We start from the raw sequence: 20502 nt of genomic DNA, 5'->3' as shown, positions 1-20502 counted from the left end.
ACATGAAAAGAAGTTAAAAAAGAAGGGGTTATAGTTCTTTCAGTCTCATCATTTTAGAACTGAAGCATTTTCCAATATTATATACAAGGAAGCCATAGTTGCTGCTTTTTTATTTTATGCAACTAACAACCATTGACAAAGCCAATAGTCCAGGCTTGTTGTAGGTGTAATGTATTATACATCTGGATGCAATAACAGAAGTAGCAGTACACCAGTGAGGCAGCACACTATTCTAAGCACAGATTTTTAGCTACTGTGTTTTAAGCCACACCCTTAATTACAGTGGACACACCCTTTGTAGAGACCCTCAAGTTTTTTCAACCCACTTAAAGCCCTGGAAACAACATCATGTCACAGTCACCTCACGTCCTAGTACCATGCATCATGCATGACTCATGACTTCCACGTTTTCAAAATTGCCTACAAGCAGGGGCATAGTGAACTCTCCCCAGCATCCCCCCCCCCCCCCCCCCTTGCTTTAGGAACTACAGCAAGGGTGAAGTTCTCGTTGGGCCTCTTCTGTCTGCAACTCTGCTGACAAAGGCTCAGCTCATAATGTGAAAAGGTGGGTGAGTTAGTAAGCGAAGGAATGGGTGAATGGCTGGATGGATTAGTGAAAGGATGAATGGATGAGTGAAAAGTGAATGGATGGATAATGAGAGAAAGGATGGATGAGTGAGTGGGAGGATGGATGAAAGAAAGGGTAAATAAATAGGTGTATGGGGGAATGGTGGATAGATGGTTGGAATGGTGGATGGATGGGTAAAATGGTGGATGGATGGGTAAAATGGTGGATGGATGGGTAAAAGGGTGGATGAATGGGTAAAAGGGTGGATGAATGTGTAAAAGGGTGGATGAATGGGTAAACGGGTGGATGGATGAGTGAAAGGATGAATAGATGAGTGAAAGGATGGATAGATGAGTGAAAGGGTGGATGATGGGCGAGTGAATGGGTGGATGGATGGGTGAAATGATGGATGGATTGCTGAACTGATAAATGAAAGGGTGAATGGATGGACGTGTGAGTAAAAGGGTCGATAAAAGAATGGATGAGTGAGTGAAAGGATGTGTGGATGGATGAGAGAAAGTGTGGATGGATGAGAGAAAGGGTGGATGGATGAGTGAGTGAAAGGATGGATAAATTATAGGGTCAATGGATGTATTCACGATTGGAAGGATGGGTGAAGGAATGGCTAAGTGAAAGGAGGATGGTTAGAGAAAGGGAGGATGGATGAGTGAAAGTATGAATGGATGATTGACAGGATGCATCGGCGAATGGGTGTATGGATGAATAAAAAGAAGGATGTAAGGATGGATGAGTGAATTAATTCATAGATGAGTGAAAGGGAGGGTGAAGAGCTGGTAGAAAGGATGGCGACTAATGTACCTGCTGGAGAAAGATGTGGGTTTTGTTTAGTGGCAGTTTTGTACCATCTAAGGTAGCATAGACGGTTAATATGCATGCTGCAAAGAATGTGTACCATGCATATCAAAGAACAGTATTTTATGTGCAGAGCTAAGTGAGTAACTGCTTTTGTCACTGAGATTATGTTGTTACTGTGTAGTTTAAAAGCTACATACGTAGTAAATGTAAATGTATTTGAGCTTATTTAGCGCACAGCTACCCGCAGTGGGTTTCCCGGCGCTTGCTTAGGGAACCCGTCCTGGTATTCCCCTGTGAGATAACTCCAGCAGGGTATCCACAAGGTGAAAGCCAGGCATCCCCCCGCGAGGGGCCGTTGTGGAGATTAAGAAAGCTATTGCCCAGAGTCGCAGAGTGTGAACCCGAGAGTCGAGAAGGCACCAGAGCGAGAATTATCGAGTCCGTGGAATTTTTAGCCCAAGACCCGCTGAGGCGGGGAATTGAACCCTGGTCCAGGACCGATCTCAGCTTCCGGGTCTGCCGCCTCTAACCCCTGAGCCACACTTCTTCATAACACAGTGAGTTGTGAACTGCCATCAAAGAGCGGCATTCAAGCTGCATGGTACAGGTTACAAAGTTATGTTTCCTTTCCAGTGTTTCATTATCCTGATGTTGCTAAAAAAGGTTTGATTGGGTGGTAATAAATTCTCATCATTAAAGTCAACGCTAACTGCTGTGAAATGTACTGAATCCTGACTTTGAGCTTCGTCAGACCAAGCACTCTTACAAAATGCCTACCAGTATGGGTGATGTGCATCCTACACCTTGTAGTCCCTGTTGCCTTATGTAACATTTTCTATATACTGATTTACATACGCATGATTCATTGTGTCTGTATGTGTGTGTGTGATGTAAGGTGCTCTGGCACCCAACACTGGTATGAAAGGTGCTATAAAACAAATGAAATACATGTGAGAGAGAGGCACTGTTGGCGATAGTGAGGGAATCATTGAAGAGCCCAATCAAAGAGTGTTGTATCCTTGTGCACAGTAAAGTCATAATTTACTATGCTTTAGAAACGAATAAAATTGATATATAATGACAGATGTGTTATAGAATGCACCATGTTTTCCCAAATGTTCTTTGGGGTGCGAAAACAAAGGCTGTAAGCTGTGAGTTTTTCTGTAGCACACAACTTTTAAATACCTGAAAAAAAACTGTGCAAATGTCTCAAAACATATCAGCAATTAGGAAACCACAAATGGACCATTTGTTTCTAATTCAAATGTGTGCTGGAGACAGAGTTTCTATGGGATCAAAACAATTAAGACACTTTACTTGATGATGTACAACTGATACTAATTTGCCGAAACCACATTTCCACACCTTTGTATTTGTGCGCTATATAGTTTTATCAGTAAAACTGCATGTTGGCATTTTGCTTCCATTCAATAGAAAATGTTCTGTTTGTAAAATACAGTGCCTCCTACTGCCTAAAATTATGCCTTATCAGCGTATACAGTTTCTAGTCTGTAGCACACTTCTGTACATCAATGAGAATCTGCAGTTTACAGCTCACAGATATGAAACAACCCAAGCAGTACACTATTTCCAATATGCAGGTAAACTAAGGAGGGCTCATACATGGCTAGCAACTTGTCAGGTCATTATTTAGTAATGTCAACTTATATATAACCACTCTGTCGCACAATAATACCAGAACGCTCAGCAGTGTGCAGCCAACTATAGCTCTTGCAGGCTGGTTAATAACTTCCTTTTCCTGCTTAATACTCTTACCCTCACACAAGACCGGTCTGCTATGGTTTTTATCCATTACTCAGTACTGTACCAGCCCCTGTGCAGCTGAACAGAAATTGAATGCTTGAGGTGATCTGACATATAAAGCTGGCCACTCAGATGACTGCATTCTAGCACTGCACGTCCCAATTAGCTTCATCCTATGCGTGCCACCTAACATCTCACAGTGGCACTGATGTGTCTGTACAACATACCTTTTGTCCTGAAGTTTTGTCCTGAATTTTGACCTTCTGTCCTGAATTTTTGTCCTGAATTTTGACCCTGTGGCCTGAATTTTTACACTCACTGTCCTGACTTTTGCACCCATGCCAGCATCCTACCCAAGAATAATGCATTCCTGTGATATTTGCTAACTTCAACTGAGTGTGGGGCGATTAAGTACTTCAATTGATCTAACTAGGGCTGAGGTTTCACTGATCATTAGTCTCCTTCTCCCGCCTCTACTGCTCACCGTGCTCGATGGGCTCGGGATCGGGCTGGAAGGTAAAGTGGGCGACATGTCTCCTCTGTACGACACCGAGGACGGAGAGATTTCGGGAGCCAGCTGCTGCACAGCACCGGTGAAGTACGAGCCTAACAGCCGCCATTCTTATTGCTGGAAGGTTGAAAACACGTTTTCCGGGGGTGGTGGTGGAGGCAGCGCTTTGATTGGACGTCGAAATTCGTCAGCTGCTCAGTTTGATCATGTGGTATGGGAATCTAGTCATGTGATTGGTCCTTACGCGCAGAGGACACGCGCTGACCGGCTTCGATGTACACAATGAGATCCCTGGGCTTGTGCTCGCTGAACTCGTAGAACGGGTGTTCTTCTCAGTCAAGGGGCACGTCTACAAAATCATGACGTGGCATGTACTAATCCAATGTCACAATTCCATAAACCTGTGATCGAATACGCACTAATTAATCCGTGAAAGTTTAAAACATTTGGGATTCTAGGTGCAATATATATTTACACAAAGCACAGTGATTCGGCCAAATTACTATGCGAAATGTGTGAAAGTAAACCTATAATTATGTAGTGTTTTAGGCTGTATGTTCGCATTAGTAGAACAGCATGTTCAAGTTCTTGCTGTGTTCTGTTAATTCGTTAACTCTGATTTATTTTCCACTTGGAATATACTGACTCCCGTGCACACGCATGAAAAGTAGAGGTGGAGGCAGGGTTCCTTCAGTAGTTGTTTATTTAAGATAAAAGGCAAGAACAGGTGGTGCCAGGACGCACAGCTGTACAGCAACGAGTCAGGCTACAACTGACTCTTACAGTGAGAACACACACTATGTAATAAGCATTCTAAAGATGAGCTCGCACCTAACACGAGCCTTAAAGAAATACACATAATAATAAAGTACGACATAACAACGCACGCAATATTTACTGCACAGGTTAGTTTAGGAAGTGATGTTCAATCCTCTCATGGCCTGCTTTCTGCGACCCTACAAGCCTTCGTCAGTCAATCTGTATTCTGTTTCATATATACAAAGAGCGCTGGAATTGGAAAGAAATTGTGCTTGGATGGGAACCCATACATTGGATGTGAAAAGGTGTGGCAGAGGATGTGGCGTGGAATGACGACTGGCGGAACTTGAAAAGCAGAGCCTGTCAGTCAACATATACATTTATTTTTTGACAGTCAACTTATGCATTTTTTTAGAAATAGTTTAAAGAAATTGGCAACAATGACACACCTGAGCAGTAATGGGCGTATTTATTGAATAGTGTAGTGCAGCTCAGCAAGTCCCCTAGCTGCTCTGCATCACTGGGAAAGGGCAGAAATGCAAAGTATTTAAGGCATATGCAGCATTCCTGATTTTCTACCCTGCCAGTGGCGGCTGGTGACATTTGAAAATGGTGAGGCGTAAAAGTTGTGGGAGGCGCGCTGTGGCTATCAAGCATAGCGAGCAAGCACAAATGGATCAAGGGGGAATGGAGGGGTTCTCCCCCAATGAAATTTTGAAAAAAGAGCTGTCAAATGGTGCATTTTCAAGGATATTTCAGAAAGCAAGAATGTAAATAAAGCAAAAATGGTGGTATTTCCCCGACTTCTCTACTTCTTTGCCACTTTACCACTTGCCATTTCTCCCCCCTTTTTCAGACAATGGGAGGCAGTGGTGCCGGACTTCATATGGGGGACATCACGCCACAGAGTGTCCATGGGAAAGCTGTATCTGTCTACCGAGTTGGGCGGCCTGGTGGTACCCAACTTCGAGCTTTACTACCTGGCCACCCAGCTACAGTGGATCGCCAGGTGAATATCCTCCCGTTACTTACCAGACACAGCCTCCACTGACGCAGAGAAACCTTTTACAAATTTTCCATCCTTGCTCCAAGTTCAGATTCCCCAATACTCTTCTACTCACTGTAGCACACAAGACTACTCACTAGAACCACTGTTCCGTACGCGCCCGCTATCCCACTGCTGGACACTCCACGAGGAGACACCTACATGACGGCGACTGAGCTATGTCATTGGGCCTCGGAGGGGATACAGGACACGGGGGACCTGTTTGAGGACGGCACTCTTATCCCGTACCAGGAACTCATAGCAGAGGAGAACCTGCGCCCTGGGCAGTTTCTACTACATAGAACAATCATAGCCTCGTTAGTGTCCAACTGGGGTACACTCCCTCAGGAACCTCCCACACATCACACTTTGCAATACCTTCACGTGATGGGTACAGGAGGACATCTCACGTGCTGGTTCGCATCATCTCTCCGCCAACACACGGAGGAAGACCTCACTCTGCTTCAATTTCATTGGGAGGGGGACCTCAGGAGGGTGTTTCTTGATAAAGAGTGGAACGTCGTCCGGGACATCCCGACCTAAGTCCCCCGTAACCAACAATTCAAACAAATTAAATTCTTTGTACTGTATCGGGCCTACCTTACTCCCGCTCAAATCAACAGGTACTTCCTCCGCATGTATGCAGCTTGTCCCCGCTGCCGGCAGTTAGATGCCGACATTCTTCATATGCTTTGGGGTTGCCCGGTCCTGACTGACTATTGGTACAATGGGACGGTCACCCTCACATCCTGCACCTCCCGTACCATTTCCCCTACTTGGGAGGCCCATATGCTGCACCTCTACAGCAGAAACAAAAACTATAGTGCTGCTAGACGATTTTTAGACCTAGGTCTAATAACAGCCAAACGCTTGATCCCTAGGCGATGGAAATCCCCTCTGTCGCCACACCCACTTGCCTGGCACCGATCCCTGCTCAACTGAGCTAAGGTGGAGGGTGCGGCGCTACGTCGGGAGGACCTGCTTGGCATTCGCATGATCCCCCTAGCTCGTCAGTGGGCCACAATGGTTTCCAATCTCCAAGGGCTGGTCATGGACACAGGGGACCCGAATGCGTTCCATAAGGTCGTTACTCAAGGTATATCCCCAGCCGGCGGAAACGTAGAGTAGCGCTGACACCAGAGCTGACCCAACCCTTCTGTCTCAGGGCCCCATTATTACCAGGTCCCAACAGTTTTTAGACCCCCGTTACACTAGACACAGCAGCAGGTCTTAGGTGACTCTACCCTACCCTTCCTTAACTTATGTTGTCCTCATTTTGTTGTGCCCTTTGTCCCCAGTTGGGTTCGAACTGCACTACACCTGAATCGTTTACATGCTACCCGGTGCAGTGACTTGCCAGCACTGCTCTATCCTCCCTTGGACTTTGACTCATGGTTGGAAATACCCGCTATAACTTACATCTTTATTTTTCCTGTTACTATTGGGTATTGTGCATTGTGCTATTGACACTCTCTTTTCTTTCTTCTCCCACTTGCTTCATGAGCACTGCTCTGATGTTATGTTTTATTATTAATGTGCACAATGTTAATAAAAACGATTTAAACAAAAGAGAATGTGAATAAAGCAATTGTGACTGTCGATATTTTGCCATTTTTATGCAGGCTAATACTGTCTGGGCAAAGATTTATGCTTATTAGTTCCAGTGGAACACCTTCATGCAGCAATAAGCGACAGAGAAGTAAACCTTTGCCAAGTGCCTTATTTTGAGCTAGAAACACATTTTTTGATAATGCTACAGATTATGGAGCAGATGATGGATCATGTGGACTGGCAAATGCGACAGAGCGATAATTATGCAGAAAACTCTGCTGCCGAAAACCACCACACAAATTTCTAGTGTCCCTGACTTGAGTGTAAACAGGCCATGTGAGTGGAGATTGGGTGTTTCCCAGCGCCTGGGCGACTGCATCTATTCTCACAGTTTGCAACACTTAAGTTCAGATAAGTAGGAAGTACCATGTTAAAAGTAGGTCCCTGAGCCCCACACTTGCCTCACCCAACGTCTCCCACAGAATACACACCACATCTAGTGCCCTTGCAACTATACATTTCAAGGAGGGGACCAGGAACAACTGGGCCTCGTCAGGGGTTACAAATCGGAGTAAAACTGCTATCCAAATAATTACTTTAATTAAAAAAAAGAATAAAAATTAAGAAAAACGTATCTTCGCCTCTGTTGTAGCGCATTCTTGGCAAGAGCCTCCAGTGCCGTACTCCCGCGTTACGCTGTTGGACCCGGGGTCTCCGGTCCACCTAGGGTATCTTAGCACAGTGTGGTAAGGCCAAACTCCAAGGTAATTGTGTTGTGCTTGCGTCACACTCAATACAGTAGCACAGCATACTTCCACTTAAAAATTACACCACGACGTAGTTAGAAAAGGTAGAAAAGCTTTATATTTCCTTTATGTATGTTTCTCAGTTGCAACACCAATAATAAATTCACATTTCAGACATTTCATTTGGGTTACTTGCTTTTGTAAACATAAACTGTGACATAAGATTTCACTTCTTCGGCAAATCTTACTTAGTCAGAGCATTATAGAGCAGGCTAGCGGTGAAAGTTTAACTCAGTTAATGTCTCCCTGCAATATATCAGTAAAAGAGGAAGGCTCTAGGCAGTACTACTATATTCTACCACCACAACTAGGCCACAAGCATTAGATTCTATTAATTGAGACACAAGTCTAGATCAGATCGATTTACCAGACAAACGAGCAATTAACTGTTCTGGGAGGGGAGCATTCAGAAGCAGTAAGTTCAAGCAGACTGTTGTCTTTTAATCATTGGCAGTGCCCTTAAAGTCTCAGCAATTTCAGTCAACTTTCATTTCCTGCCGGTTAAGTTCCCTCTTCTGATAAGTCCCTCCCTTGGGAAATTGTGTGAGGGACTAGTGCTGTCTCAATTACTCCCCCTCCCCTTCTTCCTGCTACTTCCAGCGGTTCCCAGTCTAGTGTTGGAGGTAGTAGTGGGACCCTTTTTCACCACCTGAGGCCCCACACGCACTCCGACGATCTTACCGTTTTTTTTGTCAGTTCTGTGTCCCAACCAGATTATTCAGCCACTTCCTGCCACCATTGCGATTAGGCTGCCACGATGTCAGCGTCTGCCAATTAACGCGAGCAGCCTCCCAGCAGCTGGTCTGAGTCGGGGCTTCTCAGCGTCACTCCCGGGCGTTCTAGATGGCTTCCGCGTCCCGCCCTCTCACTGTTCAGAGAGGGAGGGAACTTAGCCCGGGCCCGGCCGCCTCCGATCCCGCCCCCTTCTTCCAAACACTTTCTTCCTCAGCGCTCGCACAGGCTTCCGCGCCGCCGCCTCTACTCCGCCTTTGCCTCTTTACAACACCACCACTCCGCTTGCCAACACTGGCCCCCCCCTCACCCCTTGATCTCCTCAGTGGGGGACCGCAGTCGCTATCAGCCCCAAGCCTGAGGCAGTAACCGAGCGGCAGGGATTTCGACGGACCAGCAGCAATAAGGTGAGGTTTGCGACGAGTGGGCCAATGAACCTAGGGCAGTGGCGGTGATTTATCCTGCTCTACGTTCTGAGGAGATGGTTCAGGTGGTTATTTGGCGGGACAGATAGAAAGTCTTGGCTCACCCAGACTCCGGGCGGCAGCAAGGTTAAGGAGGGCCAGGACCGTGGTCAGGAGCCCTTGTCATCATCAACAGCTCGCACCCCTCAACTCCCTGGTCAGCTGTCCTCCGCTCTACAGGATAAAAACCAGAGCTTCGCTAAGGGGGAGATCTAGGGATAAAGTGGCCCCCAAGGAAGTGGGTATTGTCAGGGCTTGATCAACCAGCAGGAGGTAGCATCAGCACAGAGGGCTAGCAAGTCTAGAGACAGACAGACCCCCCCTTAGTGCACCATCCTCCCCACAGGTAGCCTTAACTCCTGACCAGTCTCACTCCCCTCATACTGACAAAATGGCCGCCCAACATTCCACCTTTTATATCCTCAGGCCAGTGACTCCAGAGTGGACCAGAAAGTTCTGGAACACCTCAATGCCTCCCTATGGCCCCAGGTCATGAGGTGATTTGGACAGGCCACCATTTTGTGTTTCCCCTACTCTCCCTCCATTTTAGAGGAGCCCTTACGCCACATTGTTAATGAGTAACCATGGGCATCCAGAGACGTAGGGCCAACACCAAAAAATTTTAGTGGACACACAAAAAAAATTCAGAAGGCTAAAAGAGGATAAAAATATTAGGAGGGACCACCCAAAGGGCTGACAGGTTTAACATACGCCTCCTGCTCTCTGCAAACAGGAAGCAGAAGCAGCAGGCAGCCTTCATCTCTTCCCCTAAGCCAATCAAAACGCTGCAATGGCAGCGTTGTGATTGGCTAGGACGCCGTCCTTACAGGCGTCTTAGGGGAGGCTGTTTTTTTCATATAGGCTGCACAGCAGCCTTCATGAAGAAAACGGGGAGTGCTATGACTGGTTTGGTCTGCCCTGGGCCTACCAAACAGTCAGGGCCCATAACATTGGGCTAGCCACTACTCCCTGACCTGCCCGACCACAACCAGGCATCTTATCTTATCTTATCTTAAGAGGGACTTGTATAGCGCTCTGTCACCATAGGTTTCCTGGCGCTGGGTGGTACTGAGAGATGTAGAGAGGGGGAGCTAGCCAGACTGTGTAACAAGATTGGTTTTAAGAAGTTTTCTGAATTCCAGCAGAGACATGGGGGATTTGAAAGATAATGGCAGCTGGTTCCAGAGTTTGGGAGCCAGATGAGCAAATCTGCAACCACCATATTTTTTGAGTTTGATTGGGACTGCGGTCAGAAGTTGACGGTGGGAGGACCGAAGGTTGCGTGCCGGACGGTAAGGAGTCACTAGGGACTTCAGAAAGACGGGGGACGTACCAGTCACAGCTTTGTAGGTCAGGCAGCCGATCTTAAATGCAGCTCTCTGTTCGACCGGCAACCAGTGGAGTTTACAGAGTAGTGGTTTTGCAGACTGCCACTTCAGGGTCTTAAAGGCTAGTCGGGCCGCCTGGTTCTGCACGACTTGCAGCCTATGTAGCAGGTATTTCGGTAGGCCATGATACAAGGAGTTGGAAAAATCCAGGCGGGAGAGCACAAGGGCGATTAAAACTTGTATCAGGGCTTCAGGCGAGAGTAGGTGGGAAACTTTCCTGATTCTCCGAAGCTGAAACATACACGAGGATACGACTGCACCAACCTGAGGCTTGAGGGAGAGCTCTGAGTCTATGATAACCCCCAGGCTCTTTGCCGATTTAGCCGGGATGGGCGGGGAGCCCAGCTCTGTAGGCCAAAACTGTGGGCCCCAGTGAGTGGAGCTACTGCCAGGGAGAATTAGCTCAGTCTTCCCTGGGTTCAGCTTGAGCTGATTAAGGTTCATCCATTGCTGGATATGTAACATGACCGCCTGACAGTCGAGAGCTGCGTTAGGGGTGTTAAGAGGGAAGATGATTTGCAGGTCGTCTGCATAATTGAAGACGGTAATGTCCCAGCTAAGCATGGGCGAATTTTGCGAATCTCGCGTTCGTGAATTTTGCGGATTTGCGAACTCGCAATCCGCAAAATCCGCGAATTCTCGAGAATTTGCGGATTTTTTTTGTGTGTTCGCGCGGGTTTCTGCCAGTTTGCGAGGGTTTTGTACAATTTCGCAAACGCGAACTTACCTGTCGGGTCGCAAGTTTTGCGAACTTGTTGTTTCTACGTGTCCAGCCTGTTTGGGACACTCTTTTATCATCACTGCCACTCTCTGTCACCACTGCCACTCTCTGACTACTCATGCCACCCTCTGGCCCACCCATGCCACCCTCTGTTTCATCACAGCACCCTCTGGTTGTCCAGTGTACATCATTGTGGCAAAGCAAAGCACACCTTCCCTGCCTCAAGTGACCTGAATTAATTTGGGGCTGATTAATGTGTCACAGAATATTTTTTTAGCTGGCACCTGCTTCCTTAGTGCTTCCTGATTAGTGATCTTTTGCACTTGCTAAGTGCTTTCATTGTTGCAAAATTAGTTACAACACCTGCCCTGCCCCAACTGACAATAATGAATTAGGGGCTGATTAATGTGTCACTGGATTTGAACTTCCAGCCTGGCTCCTGCTTGTCTGCCTTAGCTGTAATTCAGGACCTTTGTGTAACTATTCTGAGGGTCAGAACAGGGTCACATAATAGTTGCAAGTAGGCAACTGAACTCTGGAGGGGCCCCTCAGGAAGCACTACAGGAAATGGCTACTAATGATGAGCTTGAACTTTTGAACCTGGTAAGTAGTTTCAGTTTTGCTAATATCGTATTTCTGCAATTTAGCGCTTATTCGCGGGGCGCGAAGTTGAACTGGGAAGCCGCGAACTCACGCGAACAGTGCGAGCAAGCCATAAAATCCGCTGCTCGCGGATTTGCGGATTTTGCGGGAAATTCGCGAATCTCGCGGATTGCGAATTTACCGAAAATCCGCAAAATCCGCGAGCGTAACGGATTTTCCGCCCATGCTTAGTCCCAGCTCTTCAGGGAATGGATGAGCGGGCGAAGATAAAGATTAAAAAGCAGGGGAGACAGAGAGGAACCCTGAGGCACTCCACAGATGAATGGTTCCCTAGTAGCCGTGAAAGGACCCAGGTGAACAGCCTGGGTTCTGCCTGTCAAGAAGGATTTAATCCAGACCAGAGCCGAGCCCCGGATACCGGCTTGCTCGACACGGTGGAGAAGGATGTTATGGTCCACTGTGTCGAACGCTGCCGACAAGTCCAGAAGGATCAGGGCCTGAGGAGACCCTTTGTCGGCGTTGCTCCTGAGAGAGTCCAGAACCGCTAAGATCACAGCCTCAGTAGAGTGGGCAGGTCTGAAGCCAGCTTGGTTAGGCTCAAGGTAGCCGGAGGACTCGATGAACTGAGAGAGGCAGCAGGTGACATGTGCCTACAAGATCTTAGAAAAATAAGGCAGGAGAGAAATAGGCCGATAGTTGGCAAGGTCCTCTGGGTCGGCTCCGGGTTTTTTCAGCAATGGTACCAAGGCAGCTTCCTTGAAGGAGTTGGGTACGATGCCGGCCTCAGGAGAGGTGTTTAGTAGAGGCAAGATGCAGTTGGGCAGAGCCAAGCAGATGTCCCTGAAGACAGAGGGAGGGCAGCAATCATTGGGGGAGCCAGATTTGACTCGGGAGGCAAGTTTGGCGAGGGAAGGAGAGTCGAGGAGGGGAAAGTGTGACAGTGAACATGGGTTACCAAGGGAGGGGGCAAGTGGAGCAGCAGGGGGGTGCGGGGGGGATAGTGTTCTTGATCTTAATGATCTTTTCAGTGAAAAAGCTATTTAGAGCATCACAGGATTGTTGGGTGGGGACCTGGGAGGGGAGAGTTCTGGCATCAGACGTCAACTCGCCCATAATTCTGAATATTTCCTTGGACTTATTGGGGATGACAGAGATTCTTTCAGAGAAAAATGAAGATTTCGTAGCTATAATTGCACTTTTGTATATTTTTCGTGCCTCAACGTAAGCCTCTCTGTCGAGTGGTAAGTAGAAACACCTCCACCTGCGTTCCATCTGACGCAGTTTGAGCTGCTGGGATTTCAGGGAGGTATTGAACCACCTGTGTGAATTGCTGTGGCGAGAACGGGGAAATTTAGAAAGGGGGGCAAAAAGATCACTGGCTTTGGTGATCCAACTGGAAAGGTCGTTTTCCAAGGCCTGGACTGTCGCATTGCTGCGCAATGGAGGTTGAGTGTCAGCCAAGGAAGATAGGAAACCTTGCGAATCAAGGGTGCCCCATTTGCGAGCGACCCCGCCTGCTACGGCAGGAGCTTTAACACGGCCCCTGACTGTAATCACCGTGTCGATTAGGTGATGGTCCGACCAAATACAGGGGGTAACCACAGGACAGGAGAGAGTGAGATTGTAGGTCCAGATGTGGTCTAATATGTGACCCCTGACGTGAGTGGGGGAAGAGACAAGTTGATTCATGTTGAAGCTAGAGAGGACTTCAAACAGCTCTGCAGCATGGGGGCCAGCATCCCTTCTTCTACCTGCATGCAGTGCGGGAAGCAGAAACGTAAAATTGTATTTATACCATTTTACGTTTCTGCTTCTCGCACTGCAAGAAACCAATGGGGCGACACTCCGATGCCCACGTAGAGAAGCTGCCACTGCCCTCTGCGCTGGCACCCTTTTGGCAGCCTAGCACCAACACAGGCACCCTTGTACCAAAGTGCAAGGGTGCCTGCGTTGCATGCTGGATTGTATTTGTGCAAGAAGGGATACCTTCCTGCATAAAAACAATGCTGAGAGGCATTTTCCTCTTTCTATTTGAGGAAGTAACAAAGAGAAATAAAGACATTTCTCCCCGTTATGCCTCACCTAGGGAGGTGTATCTTTTGGTTGCTTTCCCAAGTTTACAAAGTCTTAAAAATCTGGGAGTGCACCAAAAACCATAGGAGTTGCGTGGGAACACCCATGCATTCCCATGCGTCGCCAATGGAATGCCTACCCAGGACAGAGTAACACAGCACAGCGATTTGCACTGCATTGCGTTACTCTAGATTTTTGGAGCCACTCAAAGCCATACAAAGTGGCCTTGCGTGGCTTCAAAATCTGACTTAAGTTTTGCTTCGCTATTGCACGATGTCACTTGGTTCAAGAGTGGTGCAAGCCGAGTCATAAATATGGGCATGTATCTGTTCTAGTTTACTTGATTGGTCACTAAAAGAGGCTACATTTTAAAATATGTTACAGGGTTAAGATAAGGTTGTAGAGATCATTCTCTGCTCAGCAAGGTTGAAGGGATAATAATAATGTAAAATAACCCCAGTGATTAACCCCTTCCATGCTGATGACGAGCGGGAGCCGTCGTCAGCACACAATGCTCGTGTGCTGACGACGGCTCCCGGCCGTCATGACGGCACCCGCGATCGTAATGTGCTGCACAGGGCAGAATCGCGGCCGTGCCCAAGGGGTTAACATAGTTCTGGCAGTTCTGTGTTTTGGCCAGTCACCATTTTGGCTCATAAAGTAACATCGAGGGTTTCTGAGCCTGCACATTGTGCAACTTGCAGATCAGAGATTTGAATTTTATTTAGAGAGGCAAGTGGGCTACTGCTCTTGACGGAGATCATTTTGTCACTTCGATTTCATAAGTTGCAAGTTTTCTAATATAGCACATCAATCTATTTATTGGCATCAAGGAGCTGCATACAATCTGTTAGTCATAATCAGAGCAAATGATCAGAATCCCCCAAGTTATATATTTAACCAATGCTTTGAGCTGTGTTGCCAAATTCCGCCTTAAGTCTTTATTCAAATTTAATTCACAGACTCCAGTTAATTTTTCTTTAAAATATTCCTTTTATTCACATCTTCTCTGTCTTGTTATATTAACACCAATTCTTCAAAAGTAGCCACAAAATCACCTGCGCGTTTCGTCTTTTACATGAGACTTCTTCAGGGCTACAAAAATGCAAACAGTAAATATACATTAAAAACATATATGCCACAAGATAGTTTTCTTCCTACATGTCATGTACAAAATCCATTGATCCTTAATCAATGCCATGTCACAATACAACCTTATAGTTTGTTGCATCTGTGCACTATACATCTGTTATTTGTTATATCGCTATGACCCAATGTCAAAATCAGCTTTATTCAGTGCAAAAGAAAAAAACACCATAAAAGCATACAAATACACGAATAAAAAACATTCCTTTATTACATCATAATTAAATTATAAATAATAAGAGCTTTTAATTCATCAGGCCAAGAGGTAGCAGGATAAGACAAAAAGCTAGTACATATAAAATACATGAGATACAAAATGCAGTTGAAAATAAATATAGAAAATCGGAGACGGATCGAATTTTACACTTTGAGGTGTTCAGAGACACATCCAGAAATAAAGTGCTAATGCATGAATACATAAAGTGCAAACTGCCACAAGTTATACAATAAAGTGCTAATGCTTATAAGTGCATAAGGGTACATATAGTGCACAATGCCACATCTTATCAAGATAAAAGTTAAAAACATAAACTAGGGGTAGTCATCCAGATTCTCACATAACAATACATCAAAGTGTGCTTTGTCCTTTCTTTTCCTAATTGAAAGTTGTACAAATCGAATAACAGTATTTATGATTTTCACATTTTCCGGGCTACAGACAAAATTAAACGCGTATTTATAATTAAAAAGCATTTTGAATAAAAAAAGGGGTTTTAAAACTGGTTTCCGGATATCCCTATCAAAACTACAAAAAATAATAAAATGCAAAGTAGATTGTGAGGATTTACCATCACACAGACTGTTTGGCAGTTTGTAACACAACTTTCCGTTCTGGGGAATGCTACTAAATAATGTAATGTACCCATCCTTAACCTGGTTAAATAGAATCTGTGTTGGATATTTCTTACCAGCGTTAAATATAACGGTGTGCCCCTCATGAGCGGGCGTTCACAATAAAAAACCACGCTCTGTTTTTGGGTGGCAGCCCTTTCTCTCTCATTTCCATGGCATTTAGATATCTCAACTTCAAGTCGCTTTTGATAAGTATGGGGTTCTTTTTGTCAATATCGACTTTACATCGTATTAGGAGGTTAAAAAATGTGCTCCAGCCATGGTATTTTCCTGCTGAGGTCAAGGGCTAGGCAATCCATTATGAAATCTTTTGTAAATTTTGTTTCTTCTTTAGCCCACAGCCCTTGCCAAAACGTCAAGCCAGCCATATTTATTGTGTCGCTTAAATATGGTACTGACAGTTCTTTATGTACTATATTGTTTGCTGTTGCTCTTGGGACTGCCAACAATCATTTAAAATACTTATTTTCGTGGGTTTGCAAGGAGGCGGTGTTAGCGCTCACCCAGATCGCAGCCCCATAACAGACCCCTGAGACACATTTACTCCGGTACAGAGTTAGGATTTCTCGTATGGGTTTGTTTCCCAATTTCACTGAGAATCTACAAATGCTCTCCGTGATTCTTAAAAATGTCATATTACTTGATTCAATATGCGTGTTCCATGTACCGTTCTTATTAACAAGCATCCCCAGACATGAGAACAATGTCATTCTATTAATAGCCACATTGCCCACATCGTGCTGTCTGTTCTTAGGCCTGTTGCTCCCACATGTCACGACAAAAGCTTTCTTTAAATTTAGCTATAAATCTTTATGAGTCATGTACAGGGCAACGTTTTCTATTAGGTGTTGCAGACCGTTTGCTGTCCTTGATATTAGGACAGCATCATCTGCATATAGTAATACTGGTGTGAGGCGTATTCCAACTTTCGAGGCATCTGCAATAATATTTTGTAAAAACGGGTCTACTTTATTAATGTATAGGGAAAATAAAAGGGGCTCTAATACACATTGGAAGAGGTGTGGTGCAGCAGCCAGGGCGACTGCCGCTGGACGCTGGGGATCACGGTTTGATCCCCATCACCGGCGGCAGGTGTCTGCCCAGCACCATGTGACTCTGGGCAATAGCTTGCTTAATCTTCCCGACGGCCCCCAGCGCTGGGAAACCTACGAGTAGCTGTGTGCTTTACAAATGCAGGATTATTATTATTACATCCCTGTGTAATACCACACATAACCCTAAAATCAGAAGTACATTTCCTCAATTTACCAAACCTTACCCTAGAGGTTGAAAAAGTATAAATCTGGGATACGTATGTAATAATTTCGATAGGGGCCCCTAGCCCTTTCAATGTTTGTCATAGTTTGTGATGGTGGACTAGGTCGAAGGTGCTAGTGAGGCGCTAGTGAGGTAGACGAAACATAAATGTAGCACCCCCTCCTTGGCTAATGGGTACTTCCCTATTAATAGTTCTAGGTTTAGACATTGTTCTACCACCCCAATACTCCTTCTGGAACCATACTGCACCTCTATTAAGATTTTGTTATCACCGTCCCAGTTTTCAAGCCTTTCCAGCATTATTCGGCCCATCAATTTAGAGGTGGAATCAAGAAGAGATATTGGGCGGTAGCAATTTGCCTTCCCTCTATCCCCTTTTTTGAAAATGGGTATGATAATACTTTCAACCCATGTAGCAGGTAAAACGCCCCCCAGGTTAGCATTAAAAACATTCAGTAAAATTGGTATCCAGAAATCCATATTATACATAAAAACATCAATGGGCACCCCATTCGAGCCCGCAGCTTTGCTATTAGCGCTTTTTTGAAGAGCTGATTTGATTTCATCTGGCGTTATTGGTAATGATTTGACGGGCTCCACTAATATAAAGTTTCCCTTTTTACTATCAGTTATTTTTACAGCATCTGGGTTAAAGCTACTCTCAAAGTGTAACACCCAATCTTCCGGGGGCTTTACAACATCAATCTTTACTGCACTGTTCTCTTTAAAGTTTGGGTAATTGATTGTTTTCCAAACGAGAACTGAGTATTTCAACACTGCTGTCTGAAGTAATTTCTCCCATGCCCCCACACAAATCTCCCTTTTCCTTTGCATCAGAGTGTTTTTGTAATCTTTCCTCATGGAGCTAATCCTAATGGGGTCTCTTGGCTTTTGTTTAAGTGCCCTTTTCAATTCCCTATTCAACCTGGAACACTCATGGTTGAACCATCTAGGATTAAGATCACAAACCTTCTTCCTACTTTTAGTTGTTAAATCACCTGCTATATCAGTAGTAATATTGTAGAAGGCAGTTATGATTGCCGATTCAGAGGAAGAACTATCCAAATAGGTTTCTATGTCTCTTCGCGTTTTCCCTTTAAGGTTTTCCATGAATGTAACTGGATTCACACCCAACCATTATATCGAAACACTATTATTCCCTTGGATGTTCTGGTCGGTGGCTGCTGACTTACCCTGTGCTTTTGGTGACATGTTTAGTTTCAATGACACAATTAAGGGGTGATGATCACTAAAAAGACTCATATTTATCAGAACTTTTTCAACCAGATCACTACCTTTGGCTAATATAATTAAGTGATCTATATTTGAGGATAGCCTTGCTCCTTCAAAAGTGTGTATGTTTATTTCACCTTCTGGGGTAGTGGGTTCTAAAGCTACTAGATCATATTTATGCACTGCATTATTGATGGCTTCCCCATACATGTCATGTGAAAAATGTGGAATCCTTTTGCCAAAGTGATCACAATACCCACAGGGTTCAAACTTCAAAATCACATTTAACACAGTTAAAATTCCCCGCCCAAACTAAAATGTAGTCCCCTTCTACTCACTTCAAAAAAAGGTCCAATTTACTTTCTAATAGCTTGATAACCTTACTCTTTGTTTTTTCAAAAATATTATTATAAAAGTTTATTACAATGAGAGGGGCGCGGCCAAGCCGAGCAGCAAGATAGCCGCTTTGTAAAGAGGTTCTGCCGGCAGAGCACATCAACCTTCTCCAGTCCTGCATATATCGCTGCACCCAGGCCCCTGACTGAGGGGCATTTATGCGGTGAGCGAAGCGGCACAAAACAGAGTATTTACCCGCCTTTGAGTCAGTTGACAGTCGCTGAAATCGCGCGGCCTGCACTGCTGGAAAAGAGCTGCAACTAACGGCTGAGCCGAGGGCGCCAGTGTGACGATCGAGGTAGGGTGGTTGCATGGGCGGGCGGGGTTGTGGAGCTGTCCCGGGCCTGGTCTGAAATAGTCGGGAGGCAATAGCTACACGGAGGGAGAGGGGGGCCTGCAGCGGGGCGAGGCCAGCTCGCGTACGCCGCACGGCGCAGCCACCAGGGTCCTGAACATTGAGGAGAACATTGCAGCGTGTGCACTCTTCTCCCCCCAACCCCCTTTGCGGAAACCGGCAACATCGCTTACACACCCCTGGGAAGTGACCGGGATTGGCAGAGGCCCAGACAAACGCCTGACGAGAGGGGACAAATCCGACCTTGCAGCACAACGGCAGAAGGCAGTACCGGTGGAGTGCAAGCACAGCAGGGGCTGGTGCGGGGCCGCTACGCTCCCGACACCCCTGGGCATAAGACGTCATATTCACAGACTTGTGCACCATACCCCTGACGCTAGTCCCGGACCGCCAAGACTGCCCCAAGGCGGAATTGAACACGGAGAACGGCTGTAAGGTACAATACAAAGACAGGAGCTGAAATCAATGTCACTGACACAGCTTACAGTAAAGGGACAATTTTAAAATTGGAACACACTACTTCTAGAGTCACTGTGTACACATCGCGCAATAAGACCACTCCACGCATATCTCTTGGATAGCATAAAAGGTCACTTTTATTTTAAGACAGTCAAAAACAGAATTCCGCATTTTTCCTTTATTATTATAAAAATCAAACATTGACTATTTCCCCAAAACATTTCCACATACTGACTTAAAACCACAAATTCCCCGACAATTCATCGTTTGCAAATCCCCAAATTGTAAAATTCCAAACCAATATTTTTCTCTTCCAATCTTTCCCTTTTGCCATTTTCCACCTACCCTCCCCCACCCCCAGAGGGAAAGGATAAGTCTGCTCTAGACTATCCTATCCCCCCCAAAGAACGCCTAAAAAGAACATAACAACAATAATGGAAAACTGTAAAGACTGTCCTAACGTGACAAATAAGTAGTATTATATATATTTTATTTATATATATATATATATTTATTTATTTATTTATATATATATATATATATAAATATATACATATATACAAATATATAAACATATACATACATATATATATATATATATATATATTTTTTTAGAACAAGAAAAACCCTGCACCCAAAACAAACTTGGGAAGGGTGGGTGGGCCACACGAAGCTGCGCCACACTGCTCCTCGTCACCGCTGTGACATCAGTCCCTCCCACCCTACGCTACCCCTTCTAAACCCTCCCTTTCCCTAACCTGCCCTCTCGTGACGCGTGGACCGTTCCACTGCGCAAATTCTCCCAGGGGGACACCGGCTCGTGCCACATCCCCCTGGGACCCATCGCGCAATAAGAACACTCCACGCATATCTCTTGGATAGCATAAAAGGTCACTTTTATTTTAAGACAGTCAAAAACAGAATTCCGCATTTATCCTTTATTATTATAAAAATCAAACATTGACTATTTCCCCCGAAACAT

The 20502-nt window shown here is 45.4% G+C and overlaps 1 protein-coding gene across 1 annotated transcript in view; it reads right to left on the bottom strand.

The window, feature by feature from the left end:
• Positions 1-3816, bottom strand: part of BCKDHB (branched chain keto acid dehydrogenase E1 subunit beta) — a 995115-nt gene extending 991299 nt beyond the window's left edge. The window contains exon 1 of the mRNA XM_086926548.1: positions 3633-3816. Within this exon, the coding sequence (XP_086782674.1) occupies positions 3633-3768 (136 nt within the window). The 5' untranslated portion in view covers positions 3769-3816. The remainder of the gene's footprint in view (positions 1-3632) is intronic.
• Positions 3817-20502: the final 16686 nt, after the last annotated feature.

Source organism: Lissotriton vulgaris, chromosome 6 (assembly GCF_964263255.1).
Source record: "Lissotriton vulgaris chromosome 6, aLisVul1.2, whole genome shotgun sequence".
Lineage (NCBI taxonomy): Eukaryota > Metazoa > Chordata > Amphibia > Caudata > Salamandridae > Lissotriton > Lissotriton vulgaris.
This window is presented reverse-complemented; position numbering and strand designations above follow the sequence as displayed.